At 45.9% G+C, this 23,462-nt stretch overlaps 1 protein-coding gene across 3 annotated transcripts; it reads left to right on the top strand.

Moving 5' to 3' along the window:
• The first annotated feature begins 479 nt into the window (after nt 1–479).
• LOC147439050 (uncharacterized) lies at nt 480–23,429 on the top strand. 3 transcript variants are annotated; one of them, XM_086484989.1, is made up of 3 exons: nt 480–693; nt 1,132–2,687; nt 23,017–23,429. In XM_086484989.1, exons 1-2 carry the CDS (start codon nt 573–575, stop codon nt 1,701–1,703), a joined length of 693 nt encoding a protein of 230 aa, XP_086341115.1. In that variant the 5' UTR covers nt 480–572; the 3' UTR covers nt 1,704–2,687; nt 23,017–23,429. The 3 variants fall into 3 exon arrangements, with proteins under 3 accessions (XP_086341115.1, XP_086341117.1, XP_086341116.1); XM_086484991.1 differs by lacking the exon at nt 480–693 and adding an exon at nt 700–854 and having other exon boundaries at nt 1,132–1,202; XM_086484990.1 differs by lacking the exon at nt 480–693 and adding an exon at nt 700–854.
• The last annotated feature ends 33 nt before the right edge of the window (nt 23,430–23,462 follow it).

Raw genomic sequence — 23,462 nt, 5'->3', positions numbered from 1 at the left:
AAGGTATGTCTGAACGATTCTGGAAGCATTTAATTTGTTTAGCAACTATTTTAATTATTGCAATAGCAATTAAGAAAGCAAGAAATCTAAGTTGGGTGGATGGTTATGGTTGTCATCCTATGGATTTGTGTTGGGGGGTTTTGGGGGGGGGGAGAGAGAGAGAGAGAGAGGGAGACGAAGGCGATCGGCCAGATTAGTGTAAATAGAAATTTTACTTATAATGTTCACCGACCATTGTTCTTTTTTATATTTTTCTTCACCAGACATGTCACTAAGTTATCAACCAGTTTGTGATATTCTGTCATTAGAAAGGCAATATGAAAATATGCACTTCCATAGGGAAGAGTACTACCTCCTTCAAATTTTATGGGCTTCCGTATGTAGACTTTCTATTAACTGTCTTTTGAAGATTAGGCCTAGGGTTCCAAAAGATGAGAAATATAAACTAGGTCTATATGTAAAGGCTTGACAAAACTCTTATCATTCTCTCCCTGCTGCTACTTGCAATATTTTGTCACGACGTAGGCTAGCATCCCTTTTGACAGCTCGCATTTGATCAAGAAGACAACAACATGGAGCTCGAGCTCTCTCTCTCTCTCTCACTCTCACTCACGCGCACTGTACATACACACACGTGTATGCTCGCAGTACCGGATCAGGGCAGTGAGAAGCTTCTCCTAATTATTGATACAGGTCTCTCTCTCTCTCTCTCTCTCTCTCTCTCTCTCTCTCTCTGTGTTGTGCGTGTGTGCGTGCGCATGCCCACGCGAAGAAAATATGGCCTGCTTCATGACATGTCATGGAGATCACTTATCAACAGGCCTGCTTGCTGCTGGTTCTATCGGCCACAGATGGTATCATACTATGCTTACCATATATATATATATATATATATATATATATATATATATATATATATATATATATATATATATATATATATATATATATATGTGCATGCCCCAGACACACCCCCATGCATACAACTGCAGGCGGATGTGTGTGTGTTCAATATCATGTTGGGATTAAGGCAGATTCAATCTTCTGCTTCATTGAGCTCTTGACTTTTGATGACCTCCCTCTTGATTTTGCAGTCGCTAACTAATTACTCCTGTTTCATGTGACAAGCAGAGTGTCCATATCCGCTCATGGCGATGCCAAAGTCTCCCATGTCACCCCACACTGCAGAGGCAACCTTACATGTGAGTGCGTTCGACGCCCTTGTGAACGTCAATTCCATTTTCTCAGGTGTGGTCTTCATAGGCTTGGCATTCAGCAGTAACACCAATACAAGTCTGGTTGTATCAAGCACCGATGATCCTTGCAACCCATCGTCCAACACGGCAAGGTTAGTAGTACTATTTGAGGTGCTGGCATTTGCAGCCTATCTGCTTTCCAGCTTAATTGCACAAGGATTGAAGCTGCAGCTAGCTTTGATAGGGGCCAAGAAGGTGGTACCAAATGCATTGGTGCCCATCAATGAGAGGTTTATACGGTTTGGCATGGCGGTGACTGCATTTTGCACTGCCGTTGGCACAGTTTTCCTGACACTATCCATCATCTTTCTCATCGAGTTGCGGCTTAATGCTCTCAGTTGCCCTACATCTGCATGGTCAAAAGGCGCAGCCATCCCCCTTGCTGCATCAGTGTTCATTGGTGTTATGGTCTTCCTGTCCACGGTCTTGTATTCCTTTTATGCTTGAGGGGCTTCCCCCCTCTGAACTTTGAAGGTTCCCAAAGTGCCCCTGTTTTGTTCTTCATGTCTTGTAATGTAATCATATTATCATAGCCAATGGCTACATTCTTTGTAGTCAACGTGCACATGCGTTGACGTACTAGACGCTAAGAAGTACGTGCACGTGTGAGAAAAGTGAGTCAGTGTGTGTGTGTGTGTGTGAGAGAGAGAGAGAGAGAGAGAGAGAGACTCTGAGAGCGAGAGCATGTTTTTGGCCTGCCCAAAGGGCTAAGGCCATAGTGATGTGTTCCCTTTTTGTCAGTGAAAAATGTCATGTATTTTTAATTGTTTTTTAATGCACTTTTTTTTCATTGGGTGATAAGTTAGTGGGCACCAAAAGGGGAAGCAAGGCCCATGCACACTGACGGATGGAAGAATAGTGCTCACTCAGAACCCTAGCGATGGCGTAGCTTAGGAGCTAACCCTAACGATTGATAGTTCTTAGAACCCTAGCGATGGCGTAGCTTAGGAGCTAACCCTAACGATGGCGTAGTTGCCTAGCATTCCCGAGCTTTCTTTTCGCCCCTACCCTGGGAGATGACCTCTCAGGTCATCTCACCTGTGCTCACTACTGACACGAGATCCCCAACATTTGTGCGTCAGGCGGGCTGCCCCATCATTCTCTAGCACATCATAACACCCCGGCTGCCCACGCAGGGGGTGTAAACGGATTTCACGAGCAGATTTACACCCACTTTAACCCTACTGGGCCATTCCCATGCGAAGACAACGAACTTTTGCATGATAGCATAAGCAAGCTCCAAGCTGCGAGACAGGCGCGACAGGAATGGTGGGTTCTTCACATAGCCACCCTTTGCCAATCCACCAGCAGGGGTACATCATGGGGCTACTGAAGGCGCTGCCGCTGCATCCGCCTATACTGTTGCCATTGAGTCTCAACCAGGAGGAAGCGGAGGCCCTCATGCAGGAGGCTTTGGCAAGACTACAGACGGTAAGCCTCTAGTCATTCTACCTGTTCAAGTTCGAAAAACCCAAAATGATCTAGAAAATAGAGTCCTTATAGGGTTGCTAGCTGGCCCGTGTCCCCCTGCCGAAGTGTTGAGAGGTTGGATTAGGAACCAATGGGGTGCTATTGGGGCGGAAGTAGAGACCATACAGGCTTTGCCCAAGAACCAGTACGTCTTTGTGTTCAAGAATGCAGATATGGCCTTTAGGGTTCTCAGCTCAGGATAGTGGCTATTGCGTATTCCCCTCTGTGCCTATTCAAACGGCACAAGGAGTACAATGCGGAGAGAGACGCGCTCTCGCACTGCCCTGTATGGGTAGAGTTCCTGAACTTGCCATTACATTTTCATAACCACCTTAGGGTGATTGGCTCTCAGCTTGGCCAGGTCCTAGGAGGACGCCGACGAGGGGACTACATCCCCTCCTGGCACCCTCAAGCCCTAATCGAGATGGACATCTCAGAGGACCTTCCGAAAGCTATGGTGATCGTGCTAGATGATGAGGAATGCTTCGAACAACCCTTGAGCTACAAATACCTGCCAAAATCCCTGCTTCCATTGTGGAACGAAGGAACACTTTGTTGGTGACTGCCCTATCAAGAACCCAAAACCAAAACAGACCCCAACCAGCTCTGAGAAAAGTGATCGCAATAATCAAACACTAGCGGTAGCTGTCCCCCCTCAGACCACCAGGGTGCCACGACCCGCTGCTGAAAAATAGGTAAATGATAGAGCTAAACCGAGACAATCTAACAGGTATGCACTACTAGCCTCACTTCCTGAATGGGAAGATTCTGGGAGGTGGAAGATTCTATTGGACAAGATTTTGAGGAGGACGAAGACACAGAATCACGTCTGGAAGATCAAGTGAACAAGGCAGACAGAGCCACCGCCATAGATTGTAACAAAACCTCCGGCACTAATGAGCACAACAAAGAGAACGTGGCCCCTAGGGCCTAGCCATGTAGGCAACCCCGAGGTAGGGCCCTCACCAATGGAAGTACACATAGGCTGGTGTCACACTGGGACAGGGGAGGGATGGCCATGCTGAAATGGCACGCTCTCATTGGTGCTCCAAAAAGTGAGAGATGGCCGTTGGGATTTTGTCAGAGGGGCAGCCCTCCCACCTCGGCCAACTTTCAGCATGGGAGGCCATCTGCCAAAAGCTATGGCACGAGTGCATAGGACTGGGTTTGAACACTGACAGGCAGTGTGGAAGCCGATCGTCGTACCACTTGGCCAAGGCAGATTCAATGTTGCTTCTACGCAGGTTTTTGTAAAAGGTCAAGTGTGACAGCAGCCAAGGGCGGGCACCCTGCAAAAAGTGAGGGACGCCCGTCCCAGTGTAACAAGGGCCATAGACAACAAAAGGAGTCACAACTGAGTAACTCAGCCCTCACCTAGGGCTCAGAGCAAAAACCGCAAAGACAGAAGAAGTAACAAATGAAGCTGCTCTCTTGGAGCATAAAGGGGTTGTCAGACCCTAATAAAGCTAAGAAGATTAAAGCATGGATATAGAATTACCCTGTCGAAGTCATAGGCCTTCAAGAAATCAAAATAGCAGGACTGGAACTCGCTCAGAGGCTGCAATTGATATCCAAGGAACATCAGTGGTTCCACTCATCACACCGGAAGGAACAGCCATGGGGATCCCTCCGAGCTGGAAGATTAACCTACAACTGTCGTCTACAGGAGAGTACTAGGTAGCACTAGCCATAGAGGCCCTTATCTGCTGTCTGATGGTGTCCATCTATGCAGGGGGCTCTGTCAAAGACAGAACCAAGTTGTGGAGTCAGCTCGCTCAGCTCAAGGGCCAAATCATCCTTTTCAGGGACTTCAACATGGTTGAGTCCATGGAGGATCGATACCTAATGAAAGGACAAACAGTGGCAGGGACAGAGCAACAAGAATGGGAGAACCTCAAGGAGCAACTAGATCTATGGGATGTAGGTCACCTTTTCAGGGACTTCAACATGGTTGAGTCCATGGAGGATCGATACCTAATGAAAGGACAAACAGTGGCAGGGACAGAGCAACAAGAATGGGAGAACCTCAAGGAGCAACTAGATCTATGGGATGTAGGTCACCTGGGCAATTCAGCTGGCAAAACTACTCTAAAGGAACGCTTGCTCGAAAGGCTAGACTGGATAGTTGCTACTTAAGCATGCCTCTGGCTAGACAATTCAATAGAGTTAAAGCAACACCCGGACTCACCTCCTGTGCTTCTGATCACGACCCCTTAATCATTACTTTGGATGACAAATGCAACAAGATTCGGAATCACTGGGTTCACACCGACTCATCTCTTTTTCGACTAGGGGAGGTTCAGGAAAGCATCAAAGCAATATGGGTTCAAGCGTTCTCGAAGGGCTTCACGCCAGCAAAAGCTTGGAATCTGGCTATTGCCAACACTCAGCACTCTCTGGTCTCATTTAGGAAAAGGGTAACAAAGATACGAAGGAAAAGAAAGGACTCCATCTATAACGAACTTATAGAACTAGAGGCCTTCTGCATGGAGTGTACTGCCGTTCAGAACAGAATAGCCACGCTTAGGCATCAACTTAAGATAGAGGAAGGCGTTACTCTTCACCACACCGAAGTCTTCTTTCGGGAATGGTGGGCAGGAAAGGTGGACCAACCATGTTCAGGAGCCTTAGGAAGAAACATCAGAGAGAGCTGGTCCCAATGCTGGAAGGTACTAAGGGAAAAGCCACATCGGAAGAAAAGAACCTAGAAACAGCCAGGGAGGACTTCGCTCAATTGTTCAGCCCACCCGAAGTTCAAGACGAGGCTGTTACTCTTGCTAGAGGAATCATTCGGAACTGCAGGAAAAGAGTAGTCCCTCCCGATCTAAGCGTTCAACTCGACTCGGAGCTCTCAATAGGAGAAATCAAAAGGGCCATTGATGCACTCAAGCCTAAGAAGACCCCGGGCATAGATGGCCTCCCGGCTGAGTTCTATCAAACATTTAGAGATGCTATTGCACCAATCCTGCGCATTGCCTGGGAGGAATCTGTTAAATATGGGGCCCTCCCGATACAACTTAATACAGGCATCATCAAACTGCTACACAAAAAAGGCCCGAAGGAAATTCTATCCAACTGGAGACCATTGACAATGCTAAACTCTACCTAAATTATTTTTGCCAAGGCCATAGCTCTTAAGATTGCCCCGGCCCTTTCCGAGTGCTTGTGCTCCGAACAAAAAGGCTTCATCAAAGGACGAAGGATAATGGAAGCAGTTATAGCCATGTGGGAAAGGGATAGAATACGCAAAAGAATCTAACCAAGACTACGTTGATAGGACTCCGGATACCCACACACAGACCAAGACTCCTACTCTCCTCAATAGCCCAAAGGCCTTCATGTCTCTTCCCTCTCGCCTTTTTTCATTGTCAGAAAAAACCTACCCATGAAAGCTTGGGAGAAACACACCATCACCTACACTTTTGCTTCTGCCAATAGCTCAAAAACACTCTCCCTACTTACAAGCTTCTCATAATGAGGCCCTCTCTCTCTCTCTCTCTCTCTCTCTCTCTCTCTCTCTCTCTCTCTCTCTCTCAAACAAGCCCACAGGATGAAGATCTTAGTAGCCTTGCTTCACATATTGAAACCACATTTGTTTGAAAACCAAAAGCATATGGAACCTAAAAAATGACCATATGTACACACACACAAAAAAAAAAAATCCAAGTCGAAAGAACGTCTTGAAGCTAGATGTCTGATGCCGAGTCCTTCATATACGGGGAGATCTCCTGATGCATTGAACTGGGCGTCGTTTCTGATCACCAGCCTTGGAGCCTAGGCCTAGTCCTTTCTTCATGTGATGCCATACTCATCCCCTCGCTTGTTATACTCTTGCCCCCAACTCGCCTCTCTTGGCTTCTCTCATTAGAAGCCCCCGATGGCTTCCCTTGCCCTTATAACATGCAGCCCATGCGCCACCAGATGGCGCCCCTGCAAGCCGGTCACCTTCTTTGGTTGGCCCTTCTTATGCAATCACTGGTCGACCCCTCTATTCTTTGCAACCGCCCTTGAGGGCTCCCTACTAAGCTCGTCTCTGATCTCCCTCTCTCTTTGCTCCTCTGTGCCGCCCAGCCTGGCCTTGAGAGCCTCCTACTGAGCTCGTCAGATGACTTCCCCCCTTCTCGCTAGCTTTCTGTTGCATAATCAGTGGCGTTTTCAGCACCTAAACGCTGCAAAGAATTCAGCCCTTAAACCTGCAAATAGACCAGCGATTTATCCTCATTTCAGCCCCTTCAAAACGCTGCAGATCCTCAGCGTTTTCAGCCGGCAACTAGCTCTTTAAAAACGCAGCAGAACCCCTAGAACCAGCGTTTTCTTTCAGCCTTAAAAGACCCGCAAAAACAGGGAATTTCAGCCACGATATCAGCCCGAACAGTCACCGAATTCAGCCCATAGCCAATCACAGTTTTCAACCACGAAGCCGCCGTCGTCATCACCGTCGTCGTCATCGGCATAGTCCAATTTGCATCAGTCCATTGCATTCACATTGTACACTTTCGTGCAATCAAGTAGACCACTCTCGCCGGCGAGAGTGGGGCCTTCGGAGGAGGGTTTTACAACCTCTCGGGTGTCATATCTTTTCTCTCTCCTTCTCTCAGTCTCATTCACTTGCACGCACAAGATCCACTCACTTTGTTCGTGATCACAGTACTCTCTATAAGACGGAAAGCTCTCTCTTTCCCTAAGAACTAAAAGGAACCTTGAGCAGTAAAGATCACTAATCTTGAGAAAATACAACATTCATTCCGCTGCACCTTACAGACAGGGATGCCCACTAGCTCTTCTCCTCTTTGCCACCTCAGCTGATTCCTTGAATTGGCTGGTGAAAGAAAAAATTTAGCAAGGGAGCCTCCGAGGTATCAAGCTGCCAGATGGGAGGCAGCAGTGTCTCTCTCAATTCGCTGATGACACTAATGGGCTGCTGCAGAATGATGACAGTTCCCTAAAAGCCTTTTGGGAATGTCTAAATAATTTCTGTACAACCTCGAGCTCCAGGATCAACCACTTCAAAACAGGGATCATAGCCTCTCATTCCCCTCTACCAAGGTAGGTGGAGGAGCAGGGTGCTCCATCATTCAGGATGGAATCATATTCAGACTATTTTTTGGCTTCAGAATATCAATGGCACAAAGGTGGCAATGGGTCATGGACAAATTCCACACTAAATTGAATCAATGGCTAGGCTTCCAAGCCAACTTGGCTGGTCGGATTGTACTAATCAAACACTACATTTCTTGCTATGTTCTTTTCTTCCTCTCATGCTATGTTCTTTTCTTCCTCTCATGCTGGAGATCTCCGGATACTCAACTAAAAGATATAACCAGATTATGTAGGAACTTTCTCTGGTCAAGTGACCCCCTTAAAAAAGGCCTAGCAAAAGTCAACTGGGAAATCTGTTGTCTTCCTAAAGAGCAAGGGGGACTTGGCCTCACCAACATAAAGCTATAAGCAGACAAGCTTGCTGTAAAACTCATTCTCAAAGCCTTGGAATAGCTAGAGGAAGAGTGGGCAACGCTTCTATTTCGAGACCTACATAGGCTTCATATCCGAGGGATGCAGGGAACCATGAACCTACCCTGGGTCACGATATTCTTTGGACCCTTTGGAGTAGTAGCAAAGGGGTCAGACCTACTCAAATCACTCTGGAATGCCTGGAATAGACACAGAAACTTGCTAAGAATCAACTGGGAGTCGAAATATAGCTGGCAGCTCAGAGTAGCCGAGTCAATGTGGTGGTCTTTTTCCCCAGTTCCCTAGCTCAACTAAAAGACTTCATAAGAAGGGCATTATCACCTAGAGAGATGTGTGGCATGTAACAGAGCACAGGTGGAAGAACGATGTTGAGCTTCTCGACAGATACCAGCTTCAACCTTGGGAGCTTACTCTTATCAAATCAAGAACAGCCATGTTCTCAGAAGAGATGGAGTGGACACTATCTAAACAGCCCAACCCGTCACCTAAGGCACTGTACTGGACAAGAGGGTGTGCTCTTTCTAACCCCCCTAACCACCCCCCAGCTTTGAAAGAACAGCTACACGTCACTCTCAACAGAAAGTGGCGCTTGTCTATTGTAAGGTGCAGCGGAATGAATGTTGTATTTTCTCAAGATTAGTGATCTTTATTGCTCAAGGTTCCTTTTAGTCCTAGGCGAAGGAGAGAGCCTTCCGTCTAATGGAGTGCTATGATCACGAACAAAGTGAGTGGATATTGTGCGTGCAAGTGAGTGAGACTGAGAGAAGGAGAGAGAAGAGATACGACACCGAGAGGTTGTAAAACCCTCCTCCGAAGGCCCCACTCTCGTCGGCGAGAGTGGTCTACTTGATTGCACAAAGGTGTACAATGCGTATGCAATGGACTGGTGCAATGGGACTATGCCGACAACGACGACGGTGATGAGGACGACTTAGGGCTGAAAAACTGTGGTCTTCTACCTGCTGAATTTCATGGCTGATTCTGGGCTGAAAATGACTGTTTTTGTCGATGGTTCTTGGCTGAAAAAAACGCTGATGTCAAGGGGATTAGGCTGCGTTTTTATAGGACTGTTGTAGGTTGAAAACGCTGCAGATCTGCAAGTCAAGGGCTGTGTCTTAATGGCTGAACATCTGCTGCCAAAAACGCTACAAAGGCTGATGTCTGCTGGCTTTTTCCAATGCTAAAAATGCTGGTTCCTGCTGGTTCTTGTGATCCAAAAACGCTGGCCTTCGCTGTTTTGCTAGCGACCCAAAAACGCTAGTGGTAGGGCTGCTTGTAGGGGGAAAGAATACGCCAGAAAGGGTGCTTGATGGCGAGGATCTACTGTGGAAGGAAAACCCCAAGAGGGGTGATGATGGAGAGGCTAAGTGCTGAGGGAGGGGTACTGCTGAGAAGTTGCTGAGAAGTCACCCGATGCGGAATGGATACTTCGCATACAGGTGATGAGCATGAGAGAGGCGATGAAGACTCGTTCCCACCTGGAGATGATCTCTTCAACCCTCCCCCTTCGCCATCTACACCAAACCCTATGGAGGCAGTGGTCAAGCAGATGATGACCATGATGGATAGACAAGAAGCAAATCGTCTTGCCCTTGCCGCAAAACAAGAAGAAAATCGGCTTGCTTTTGAACGCGAGCGCGATGAACGAGAAGCTCTACGGGAGATTCGACATCAACAATTTATTTCCCACTTGGTAGACTCGAAGACCGAACCACCCAAAGATCATGGGAGTTCCTCTCGTGATGCAAGCCATGATGCGGATTCCAACAACCCAGTCACCAAAAAAGTGACTTTTAGTAAGTTAATGGTAAGATGGATGCTACGGTGATTCATTCTTGGTCGCATCAATTTAATGCTTATTTTGCGACAACTAAGAAAACAGGAAATAACAAAGTTTTGACGGCAGCTATGTACCTTGCCGGTGATGCCATCAATTGGTACCATACATGGCAAGAGGCACAGCTAGCCGCATACCTAGAGGCAGCCGACGATTTCACGCCTCTCTTTTAGTTGGGTTGATTTCCAAGACAAGCTCAAGGCGCGGTTTATGCCACCTTAGTACCTTGCACGCTTGAAAGAGGATTGGCGTAATCTCAAGCAACATGGTATGTATGCCAGTCTTGTCTTTTTCTAACCGTGTTTTGCAGCTAGGCACTCAACTACGCAAGTCGGATGATGAGCGCAAAGAGGCTTTTCTCTTTGGGTTAGACGAATACATCAAGTTTGATGTTGAAGTCTTTGACCCCGCGGATCTCAACAAGGCGGTAGCAATCGCTCTCGCCCAAGAGATGAAGCACAACAAGGGAAAGCCTAAGGAGAACAAGTCTTCTCAAGGGACATCTCAGAATTCTCAGAACACACAGAATGGTAAGAACGGTAATTCTTCTAGCCCTTCTTCCTCTAATTCCTCGGAAAAGAACTCTAACAATGAATCTAAGGGTAAAGCTAAAGCATCTGCAAAACTTAAGCTAACCCCTGATGAAAAAGCTTTTCAAGGAATTATAGGAGGATACATCACGGCGGAAGAACAAGTGATTTATGCTAAAGAAGGTAGATGTTTTCAATGTCACATTAAGGGTCACATAAAGAAAAACTGTCCTAAGACAGTCGCACCTAAAGAACCAAAGGCACCCGCAACTACTACAAACTCTGTCACGACACAACCTGCATCTTCTCATGACTCTGACACACACATTGATGAATCTCTCATGAAGTGTTATGGTCATGTAAAAGGATAGCGTTTTGTCGTATTGTTTGATCCAGGTAGTATGCATGATGTGATTAGTCCCCCTCTTGTTGAGAGAGCCCGCCTAGAGGTTAGTCAGAAATCTCCTCTCGAGGTTTCTGGCTTCGCTCCTGGTATGGACTCTCTTATCACTAAGGAGTGCCTTGATGTGATGTTTACCGTTCAGCAAGCTTCTTTTCATAGGAAATTTCTTGTGTCTCCTCTCTCAGGATGTGATATGATTTTAGGCATTAAATGGTTTCGTGAACTTGATCCTGACATTAAATTTAGTACTAACACGATCACTTTACATTCCGACACTGATTCCCCCCTCATCATTCGTGCTGAGGAGGGCTCGCGTTCTTTGCCTCTCATCTCGCATGTACAGGTAAAGCGTGAATTACGACGAGGAGCACAAGCGGCATTCATTTATGCTGCTCCAGTTTCCCAGAGCATTCAGGCTCCAGGTAAGTATTCGGAGTTGTTTACGAAATTTAAACATCTCTTTTTGCAGGATGATCTTCCACCTCGTCTCCCACCAGAGCGGTCGGAGGACCATCGCATCGATCTTATGGAGGGAGCGCAGCCTGTCAGTAAGACTCCCTACTGTTTGAACAAGTCACAGGAGGAAGAGTTAGAGCGACAACTCACAGAGTTGGTGGCTAGAGGATTCATACGTCCTAGCGTAAGTCCTGTTGCTGCCCCTATTTTGTTCGTTCGCAAGAAGGATGGTCGTCTCGTTTGTGTGTTGATTATAGGGCATTAAACAAAATGACCGTCAAGAACAAGTTTCCGATGCCTCGCATTGAGTATATGTTGGATAGGCTCAATGGGGCAAAGGTTTTTAGCAAGGTCGATCTCAAAAGTGGATACCATCAAGTACGGGTATTCAAAGGCGACATTTTCAAGACCGCCTTTCGCACCGAGCGAGGGCAATGGGAGTATTTTGTTATGCCTTTTGGATTGACAGGAGCCGTGGGTACATTCAATCGTCTCATGGTAGGTCGTTTCGGCGACATGGTAGGTATATGTGTGTTCATCTTTTTAGATGATATTCTCTTTTTTTCTGCATCGTGGAAACAACATGAAAGAGATGTTGAAAGGGTACTAACTCGTTTGGATGAGTGTCAATTGTACATTGCAGCTAAGAAGTCTGAATTTTTTCTTACTGAAGTCACTTATCTGGGTTATATCATTTCTGCAGAAAACGTCAAGCTAGACCCCGTGAAGGTAGAACAGGTTCATAATTGGGATTGCCCCAAACTGCATATGATGTGCATTCTTTTCTTGGTTTATGTCAAGCATATAGTTCGCACATAGAGAATTTTGCACGCATTGCTGCACCTATGACTGATGCTTTGAAAGGGGTAAAGACTCGCCATCAACGCGTAGACTTTGTCCGAGGCAGCCATTGAGGATTTCGCAGCTCCCAAGGTTGCGGTGACGGAGCTCCATGTCTTATCCTTGCTTCTTTGGATGATCCCTTTGAGGTATAGACGGATGCGAGAAATGTCGCCATAGGCGCTGTGCTCCAGCAGCATGGTCGTCCTGTAGCTTTCCTTAGCCGGAAGCTCAATAGTGCGGAAAAGAATTATTCAGTTTATGATAAAGAACTTTTGTCTGTCATTCACTCTCTTAAGCATTGGAAGCATTTCTTGTATGGTAGAGAGTTTACAGTATGCACAGATCATCAAGCCCCTCAAGTGGCTCTTGTCTATGCCTAGTGCACATTGGAGTGATCGCCAAGCGCGGTGGTCACAATTTTTTGAGCAATTTGGAGGTTTGATTGAGTATATGCCTGGGAAAGCTAACCGTGTTGCAAATGCGTTGAGTCGCAAAGGACAGATTTTGGCTCTTGAGTCAAGAACCACATTTTCTATACAGGGTGAGTCTTTTGACAGCATGAAGAATCAGTATGCAGATTCGGAGTTTGGTAAGTATTGGTTGCAGGCTCTTGCTTCCCAAGGGTCCAACAACTATCTCATTCGTGATGGATTGTTATTTTTTCGTCAGCGTCTATGTGTGTTGCCCTCTCTCAGGCCAGCCATATTGCATAATGCACATGACTCTCACGGGTGGACACAGGGGTATGAACACCACATTAGAAAAGATTGAACGATTTTTCTATTGGCCTAAAATGCGAAAAGATGTGTTTAGTTATGTCACACATTACACTATATGTCAAAAAGAAAAAGCTTCTCGAGGTAAGCAGCAAGGCCTCTTGCTTCCGCTGCCTATTCCCGAGGGACCTTTTCAGGATATCTCTATGGATTTTGTGACTAACTTACCACCAAGTCAGCATTCAAGGAACACTCAATGTTTAACTATTGTTGGTCGTTTCAACAAATTCTGCATGTTGATTCCTTGTAAGGCCACAGTCACTGCACAAGTTGTTGCACGATTGTTCATAAAGCATTGGTACCCTCTCTGTGGTTTGCCAAAGTCTATTGTTTCAGATAGGGATGTTAAGTTCTCGTCCAACTTTTGCCGTGCACTCTTTGAAAATTTTGGCACGAAGTTGAATTTTTCATCCGCTTTTCATACACAGTCAGATGGTCAAATGAAAATTTACAATCAGTTGGCTTTTGATGTGTTGAAGTCTTATGTTCATGATCAGCAGTCTCAATGGGAGCTCTATCTTCCATTGGTACAGGTTATTCTCAATGATTCCTTCTCTTCTGCTATTGGTCGAACTCCGTATGAGGCAGCTTTTGGCCGCCGATTCCAGTCACTGTTGACTCGATCGGTCAGTCAAATGCCTGATGTCAATGCTGAGAGTCAGTCATTGGATGAGATTTCTGAGAGTGTGAAGCTTCGGCTAAGCAAGGCTCAAGAATCTTTTTCTCGACAGGCTAACAAGCATCGTCAGGAGGTCTCGATCAAGGAAGGAGATTGGGTGTATCTACGAATTATGAAACAGCGTCTTAAGCAAGTTGGAAAGAAATGTCCTAAGTTATCTTTTCGTATGTATGGTTCATTTCCAGTCATCAAAAAGATTAATGAGGTTTCAATGAAATTGAAGTTGCCTAACTCACGGTCAATGCACAACGTTTTCCATGTTTCTTGGTTGAAAGTGTTTCAAGGAACACCTCCAAAGGACATTTCGGAAGAAGAAGAACCGGAGATCATCGATGAAGCAGAAGTCATGGAGCCGGAGCAAGTCTTGTTGCATTGGTTTCGCCATGGTTCGAAGAAACAAGTACGACAATATTTTTTGAAGTTTAAAGATCGAGGAACCCATGAAGCGGTGTGGGTAGATAAAGAGTTCTTCAAGGATTATCCAGAGTTGTTGGCAGACTACAAGGAAGCCATGCAGCTCGGTACCATTACCTCACTTTAAAAAGGAGGGGATGTTACGTGACACATCCCAACTCTATGTGTCCGTGGACAAGCTACACCATAGCAGGGTTTCCGTCAAGTCCAGTCAAGTTAGATTAGAAGTGATCTGGCACTTTTGTCAGTCTATTCGTAGACCGTGCATGCCCAGTCACTCAGTGTAGATGCATATCCTCTGGTTGCACCTTGCATAAGCATAAGAATTTCCATCAGATTCCATCAGAGTCAGTTTGGGGATTTTTCAGATGACTTTATACCATTTTTTCCTATTTTTGACATTTTTCACTTATTTATTAAGTGACTTTTGTTGGGTACTCAGTAGGGCAAATTGGGTAAATTAATATATAAGCAAACCCAAGTTAGCACAAATTGGCAGATCAGCAAAGGCACAGCAGGCTTCCCCAAGCAACAGGTGTCCAACCCTCTCTCAGCCATACCCTCTCCAACCTTGGCGAGGCCACTCCCCATCCACTCCCCTTCTATAGCATTTTTCAGCCATCGCCATAAGCACCCCTCCGTTGGCGTTTCCCAGAGCCAGTGATCGCCCCCCATGCTCCTTCATGCCTGGTGTTTTTGCTATTCATTGGCAGCAGCACAAGGGATTTACTAACGCTAGCTTTCTGTTGCAGATCAGTAGCGTTTTCAGCACCTAAACGCTGCAAAGAATTCAGCCCTTAAACCTGCAAATGGACCAGCGATTTATCCTCATTTCAGCCCCTTCAAAACGCTGCAGATCCTCAGTGTTTTCAGCCGGCAACTAGCTCTTTAAAAACGCAGCAGAACCCCTAGAACCAGCGTTTTCTTTCAGCCTTAAAAGACCAGAAAAAACAGGGAATTTCAGCCACGATATCAGCCTGAACAGTCACCGAATTCAGCCCATAGCCAATCACAGTTTTCAACCACGAAGCCGCCGTCGTCATCACCGTCGTCGTCATCGGCATAGTCCAATTTGCATCAGTCCATTGCATTCGCATTGTACACTTTCGTGCAATCAAGTAGACCACTCTCGCCGGCGAGAGTGGGGCCTTCGGAGGAGGGTTTTACAACCTCTCGGGTGTCATATCTTTTCTCTCTCCTTCTCTCAGTCTCATTCACTTGCACGCACAAGATCCACTCACTTTGTTCGTGATCACAGTACTCTCTATAAGACGGAAAGCTCTCTCTTTCCCTAAGAACTAAAAGGAACCTTGAGCAGTAAAGATCACTAATCTTGAGAAAATACAACATTCATTCCGCTGCACCTTACAGACAGGGATGCCCACTAGCTCTTCTCCTCTTTACCACCTCAGCTGATTCCTTGAATTGGCTTGTGAAAGAAAAATTTAGCAAGGGAGCCTCCGAGGTATCAAGCTGCCAGATGGGAGGCAGCAGTGTCTCTCTCAATTCGCTGATGACACCAATGGGCTGCTGCAGAATGATGACAGTTCCCTAAAAGCCTTTTGGGAATGTCTAAATAATTTCTGTACAACCTCGAGCTCCAGGATCAACCACTTCAAAACAGGGATCAGAGCTTCTCATTCCCCTCTACCAAGGTGGGTGGAGAAGCAAGGTGCTCCATCATTCAAGATGGAATCATATGCAGACTATTTTTTGGCTTCAGAATATCAATGGCACAAAGGTGGCAATGAGTCATGGACAAATTCCACACTAAATTGAATCAATGGCTAGGCTTCCAAGCTAACTTGGCTGGTCGGATTGTAGTAATCAAACACTACATTTCTTGCTATGTTCTTTTCTTCCTCTCATGTTGGAGATCCCCGGATACTCGGCTAAAAGATATAACCACATTGTATAGGAACTTTCTCTGGTCAGGTGACCCCTTTAAAAAAGGCCTAGCAAAAGTCAACTGGGAAATCTGCTGTCTTCCTAAAGAGCAAGGGGGACTTGGCCTCACCAACATAAACCTATGAGGAGACAAGCTTGCTGTAAAACTCATTCTCAAAGCCTTGGAATAGCTAGAGGAAGAGTGGGCATCTCTTCTATTTCGAGACCTACATAGGCTCCATATCTGAGGGATGCAGGGAACCATGAACCTACCTTGGGTCACGATATTCTTTGGACCCTTTGGAGTAGTAGCAAAGGGGTCAGACCTACTCAAATCACTTTGGAATGCTTGGAATAGACACAGAAACTTGCTAAGAATCAACTGGGAGTCGAAATATAGTTGGCAGCTCAGAGTAGCCGAGTCAATGTGGTGGTCTTTTTCCCCAGTTCCCCAGCTCAACCAGAGGCAAATAAGGACAACTAAAAGACTTCATAAGAAGGGCATTATCACCTAGAGAGATGTGTGGCATGTAACAGAGCACAGGTGGAAGAACGATGTTGAGCTTCTCGACAGATACCAGCTTCAACCTTGGGAGCTTACTCTTATCAAATCAAGAACAGCCATGTTCTCAGAAGAGATGGTGGACACTATCTAAACAGCCCAACCCGTCACCTAAGGCACTGTACTGGACAAGAGGGTGTGCTCTTTCTAACCCCCCTAACCACCCCCCAGCTTTGAAAGAACAGCTACACGTCACTCTCAACAGAAAGTGGCGCTTGTCTATTGTAAGGTGCAGCGGAATGAATGTTGTATTTTCTCAAGATTAGTGATCTTTATTGCTCAAGGTTCCTTTTAGTCCTAGGCGAAGGAGAGAGCCTTCCGTCTTATGGAGTGCTATGATCACGAACAAAGTGAGTGGATATTGTGCGTGCAAGTGAGTGAGACTGAGAGAAGGAGAGAGAAGAGATACGACACCGAGAGGTTATAAAACCCTCCTCCGAAGGCCCCACTCTCGTCGGCGAGAGTGGTCTACTTGATTGCACAAAGGTGTACAATGCGTATGCAATGGACTGGTGCAATGGGACTATGCCGATGACGACGACGGTGATGACGACGACTTAGGGCTGAAAAACTGTGGTCTTCTACCTGCTGAATTGTGGGCTGAAAATGACTGTTTTTGTCGATGGTTCTTGGTTGAAAAAAATGCTGATGTCAAGTGGATCAGGCTGCGTTTTTATAGGACTGTTGTAGGTTGAAAACGCTGCAGATCTGCAAGTCAAGGGCTGTGTCTTAATGGCTGAACATCTGCTGCCAAAAACGCTACAAAGGCTGATGTCTGCTGGCTTTTTCCAATGCTAAAAACGCTGGTTCCTGCTGGTTCTTGTGATCCAAAAACGCTGGCCTTTGCTGTTTCGCTAGCGACCCAAAAACGCCAGTGGTAGGGCTGCTTGTAGGGGGAAACAAAACGCCAGAAAGGGAGCTTGATGGCGAGGCTCTATTGTGGAAGGAAAACGCCAGGAGTGGGGTGATGATGGCGAGGCTAAGTGCTGAGGGAGGGGTACTGCTCAGAAGTTGCATGTTGAGCGGGAAGGTCCTGCTGCCTCTTCTGCCAGAAAGTGCTAACTTGGGTTTGCTTATATATTAACTTAGCAAAATTGCCCTACCTACTTTTGTTGCAAAGTTACTTATCAATAATAATTGAAAATAACCAAAAATAGGAAAATAGGCTAAATGCACTGGAAAATTCCCCTGACTGAATCTGATGGATCCTGAAGGGAATATTGATGATCATGCTGTGTGCAACCGGAGGATATGCATCTACACTCGGTGACTGGGCATGCACGGTCTACGAATAGACTCACAAAAGTGCCAGATCACTGCTAATCTAAACTGACTGAACTGACGGGAACCTTGCTATGGTGTAGCTTGTCCACGGACACATAGGGTTGGGATGTGTCACGTGACATCCCCTCCTTTTCAAAGTGAGGTACTGGTATCGAACTGTATGGCGTCGAGGGAGATCGCCAATAGCATCCGGAATCCTGGAAGGGACTCTTCGCCGGCCCACTCTGATGTGTGGGTCGTGCGGTACTTGAACTTAATAAAGGTCTGCAACGCTTGCTTCTTTGGGCCGCGCCGAAAGCGACACAAAGTCTTCTGTGGCTCCTTCCTTGCTTCAACTTCGTGTAGAGATTTGCTTCTTTCATCTTCAAGAATCTCCATGGCTGAAAATTCCTGAAACCAACTCCAACACAAAACCATGAACATACCCATTCCATGTAAAGTGAAGGAAAAAAATCTTGTCTTTGCTAAAGACTGTGTATGCAATGTAGATGAACATAGAGACGGAGTGACAAACCGTTCATCAAACACATGCAAACAATGAGATCGAATCTTTTCTGTTTAATCAAAATCATTCAACTGTGGCAAATTACAATGGAAATGCCCATGCTTGGTGCTCATACTATCATGTGCTCTTCCTACAACTGTGTCATGCCAAGGAAGAGACATGGAATGTGACTTCCTTACATACAAATTTTTCAACTTTTCATGAACAATCCGCATACATTCGTGCTCATCCATGAGAGAAACGTGCTCAACATACAATATGTCATGCCTAGGAAAAGGGATCACATAACGATGCTGACTAAAATACAGGAAACCTTCACGAATGAAACACTCGAACAATGCGTGCGTATCAATCATGCGAACACGTAATACTTCCTGTGAGGGTTCTGTGGACCTAGGCTCGAAAGCCAAGATCGGTTCTTCCTGAAGGGGTTCTTGGGACCTAGGCTCGAGAGCCAAGATCGGTTCTTCCTGATTGATCGAATCTGCAACGAGGTTAGCTTCGCTAGAAAAAGCATCCACTAACACCTCATCCTGGTGAACAATCACATCTTCTTCATGCTTGTCTTTATCATCCAAATCATCATGCAAATCATTATCATTCAAATCATCATACTTCTCATAATCATGCAAATCCTGTGTGTCATGCTGTGGAGAAAAAGAGACTGAGAGAGTCTCTTTATCTCGAATCCTTTCAATCTTGTCCTGCATATTAGCAATGAGAGATGGAGAATGAACAATGTCCTCTCCATGAATGACAATGGGGGAATCACTTTTGGCATTGAGAGTGAAAGTGTTAGCCTCCCAATCAATGAGAGGGTTAGCATCATGAAACCATGGAATGCCCAAAATCATATCACATCCTTAGAGAGGAGAGACAACAAATCTTCGAGTGAAGGCAGCTTTTTGAATTGCAAACAACACATCAAGGCATTCCTCCGTGATGAGAGCGTCCATACCGGGAAGAAAGCCAGAGACCTCGATAGGAGATTCTTACTAACTTCGAGGCGGACTCTCTCAACAAGAGAGGGATTGATCACATCATGCATACTACCTGGGTCAAACAATATGACAAAACGGTGCCACGACGTACGACCATAACATTTAATGAGAGAATCATCAATGGGAGGGTCCTGAGAAACTTTGGGCACACCCGTGTTATTATTCATTGCATTGACAGATGTAGTGGGTGCTGTGGGTTCTTTAGATTCATTCGATTCAAGCATAGGACATGTTCGTTTTATGTGACTCTTAATGTGACAATGAAAACAACGACCTTCCTTAGAATAAGTGCTTTGTTCTTCCGACGTGATATATCCTCCTACAATTCGTTGTGCTACCTTTTCATGTGGAGTAAGCTTAGGTTTAGCAATTGTGTTAGCCTTATCCTTAGATTCATTGGAAGAATTCTTTGATGAGATACTATTGGAAGATTGGTTTGAAGAGTTATCATTCTTACCATTCTTACCGTTCTGAGGGTTCTGAGAAGTCTGTGAGGTAGTCTTGTTCTCCTTAGGCTTTCCCTTGTTGTGCTTCATCTCCTGTGCGAGAGCAATCGCTACCGCCTTGTTGAGATCGATTGGATCGAATACCTCGACATCGTACTTGATATACTCGTCCAATCCAAAGAGAAATGCCTCTTTGCGTTCATCATTCGACATGCGTAGTTGGGTACCTAGCTGCAAAACACGATTAGAAAAGGACATAACTGGCATACCATTTTGCTTGAGAGCGTGCCAATCGTCCTTCAATCGTGCAAGGTACTGAGGTGACATAAACCGCGCCTTGAGCTTGTCTTGGAAATCGACCCAACTAAAAGAGAGGGCCGTGAAATCGTCGGTTGCCTCTAGGTGCGTGGCTAGCTGTGCCTCTTGCCATGCGTGGTACCAATTAATGGCATCACCGGAAAGGTACATAGCTACCGTCAAAACTTTGCTATTTCCTCTCTTAGTTGTCGCAAAATAAGCATTAAATTGATGCAACCAAGAATGAATAACAGTAGCATCCATCTTACCGTCATAGTTACTGAAAGTCAACTTTTCTGTAACTGGATGGTTGGAATCCGCGTCGTGGCTTGCGCCACTTGACGAACTCCCACGATCGAGGCTAGAACTTGGGCAAGCAATTCTTGAGTGCGTAGCTCCCTTTGAGCTTCACGCTCGGCCTCCAAGGCTGCGGCTCGTGCTGCCGCTTTCTCCTTTCGTAGTTCTTTTCTTTCTTTTCTTGCGTCGCGTTCGCGTTCTAAAGCAATGCGATTTTCTTCTTGTTGTGCGACCTTGGCTGCGTGGTCTGCGGCCATTCTTGCAATTCTGTCGTCGTGCTCACGGTCTTGAGCAAAGCGCTCACGTTCTGAGCAAGGCGATTTGCTTCTTGTCTATCCATCATGGCCATCATCTGCTTGACCATTGCCTCCATAGGGTTTGGTGCACTGGTGGCGTAGATGGCGAAGGAGGAGGGTTGAAGAAATCATCTCCGGGTGGGGACGAGTCTTCGTCGCCTCTCTCATGCTCATCACTTGTATGCGAAGTATCCATTCTGCTTCGGGTGACAACCATGCACTATGATCTTGGGGTCTTAAGCTCGCGAGGAACTTGGGTTCTTGAGGGTCTTGAGGTTCTTGAGTCTTGAGGGTCTTGGGTTCTTGAGGTTCTTGAGTTCTTGAGGTTTTCTTTCGCTTGCAAATCACGTTGGAGAAGGATTTTCTCTTCACCCGAGTTCTACCCTTTTCTGCGGGCGCACTCCTTGGCGGCCTTGCGCTCACACCAAGGTTGCTTTTTCCCACCTCACGTCGATTGGCCGGCCGCTAAGTGCACAGTCCGCTCTCAATGAGTGAAAAGAGACACAAGGGGAGGCTGGACAAGCCCTTCTTTCTTGGGATTCCTGTCACTCTTCAACAAAACACGATTAGGAATCGCCACGCCCAAGTAGACTTGGGTTCGTGCGACCACAACAAGAAAAAAAAAATATTGTGGTTCTTTCCTTGAGTAATGTAGAACACTTCCAAAGCTCTAATACCAATGTAAGGTGCAGCGGAATGAATGTTGTATTTTCTCAAGATTAGTGATCTTTATTGCTCAAGGTTCCTTTTAGTTCTTAGGGAAGGAGAGAGCCTTCCGTCTTATGGAGTGCTATGATCACGAACAAAGTGAGTGGATATTGTGCGTGCAAGTGAATGAGACTGAGAGAAGGAGAGAGAAGAGATACGACACCGAGAGGTTGTAAAACCTTGCTCCGAAGGCCCCACTCTCGTCGGCGAGAGTGGTCTACTTGATTGCACAAAGGTGTACAATGCGTATGCAATGGACTGGTGCAATGGTACTATGCCGATGACGACGACGGTGATGATGACGACTTAGGGCTGAAAAACTGTGGTCTTCTACCTGCTGAATTTCATGGCTGATTCTGGGCTGAAAATGACTGTTTTTGTCGATGGTTCTTGGCTGGAAAAAATGTTGATGTCAAGGGGATCAGGCTGCGTTTTATAGGACTGTTGTAGGTTGAAAACGCTGCAGATCTGCAAGTCAAGGGCTGTGTCTTAATGGCTGAACATCTGCTGCCAAAAACGCTATAAAGGCTGATGTCTGCTGGCTTTTTCCAATGCTAAAAATGCTGGTTCCTGCTGGTTCTTGTGATCCAAAAACGCTGGCCTTTGCTGTTTCGCTAGCGACCCAAAAACGCCAGTGGTAGGGCTGCTTGTAGGGGGAAACAAAACGCCAGAAAGGGTGCTTGATGGCGAGGCTCTACTGTGGAAGGAAAACGCCAGGAGTGGAGTGATGATGGCGAGGCTAAGTGCTGAGGGAGGGGTACTGCTGAGAAGTTGCCTGTTGAGCGAGAAGCTCCTGCTGCCTCTTCTGCCAGAAAGTGCTAACTTGGGTTTGCTTATATATTAACTTAGCAAAATTGCCCTACCTACTTTTGTTGGAAAGTCACTTAAAAATAATAAGTGAAAATAACCAAAAATAGGAAAATAGACTAAATGCACTGGAAAATTCCCCTGACTGAATCTGATGGATCTTGAAGGGAATACTGATGATCATGCTGTGTGTAACCGGAGAATATGCATCTACACTCAGCGACGACTGGGCATGCACGGTCTACGAATAGACTCACAAATGTGCCAGATCACTGCTAATCTAAACTAACTGAACTGACGGGAACCCTGCTATGGTGTAGCTTGTCCACGGACACATAGGGTTGGGATGTGTCACGTGACATCTATGGATAGACGGCAGTGGAACTTTAAGTTCAAAACCGTGTGGCATACTGATACCCCTGCCAAACATTATGTATTGCTATGGCTGATTATGCACAAAGCAATTTAGACGGGCTACAGAATGAGGGCTTCAGGCATGGGAGCAAGGAGCTGCAAGAGATGCAACTGTAGTGAAGAAGACATTCCTCACCTTTTCATTAACTGTCCTGCAAACAAAAAGTTATTCTAGCCCCAATGATAAGTGGCTTAGGGTTCACCCCCAGCTGGAAACAACTCCTAATAGGAGACTTTGTTACTCTCCTCTATAGTATGGAATAGGATCTGGGGAGAGTTCTTCTGGATCATTTGGAAAGAACGGAACAGTTGCTTTTTTGACAAGGCTTACCAGACTAAAAGTCTGAGAGTACTATTTTCCCATTTCTCTGTGCAGGTCAACCAACTGAAATTGGAACAATGCAGAATTTACCAAGCAAACTACAAGGTCCTTATGGATTGCATGGGCTATTACAACAGCGCAAATATCAACAACCAACAGGAGGTGCTGCTGGACGGATCGTATTCACATCTACAGAAAATGATTGACGAATGCAAAGTTGATGGAGAGAAGCCGAAGAGACAGTTCTCGACAAGGGGTAAGGCTAATCAACCATTTGCAGGAAGTAATAATTGTTTTCTCGAGGGAAGCAGCTTGGGTGGTAGTCCTTGAGGAAGAAGTCAATGGGTTGTTACCAGAATGTGGAAGGAAGGTGTATTAAATCTTCAAAAGCCAATTTTGTAATAGTCTCAGTATGTAAATCGGTATAATGTAAATCGGTGCAAAGTAAATCGGAAGATATATCAGTATGTAAATTGGTTCAATGTAATTTTGTTCTCTAC

This window comes from Adiantum capillus-veneris, chromosome 16 (assembly GCF_014529385.1).
Source record: "Adiantum capillus-veneris isolate H3 chromosome 16, ASM1452938v2, whole genome shotgun sequence".
NCBI classification, from domain to species: Eukaryota; Viridiplantae; Streptophyta; class Polypodiopsida; order Polypodiales; family Pteridaceae; genus Adiantum; species Adiantum capillus-veneris.
This window is presented reverse-complemented; position numbering and strand designations above follow the sequence as displayed.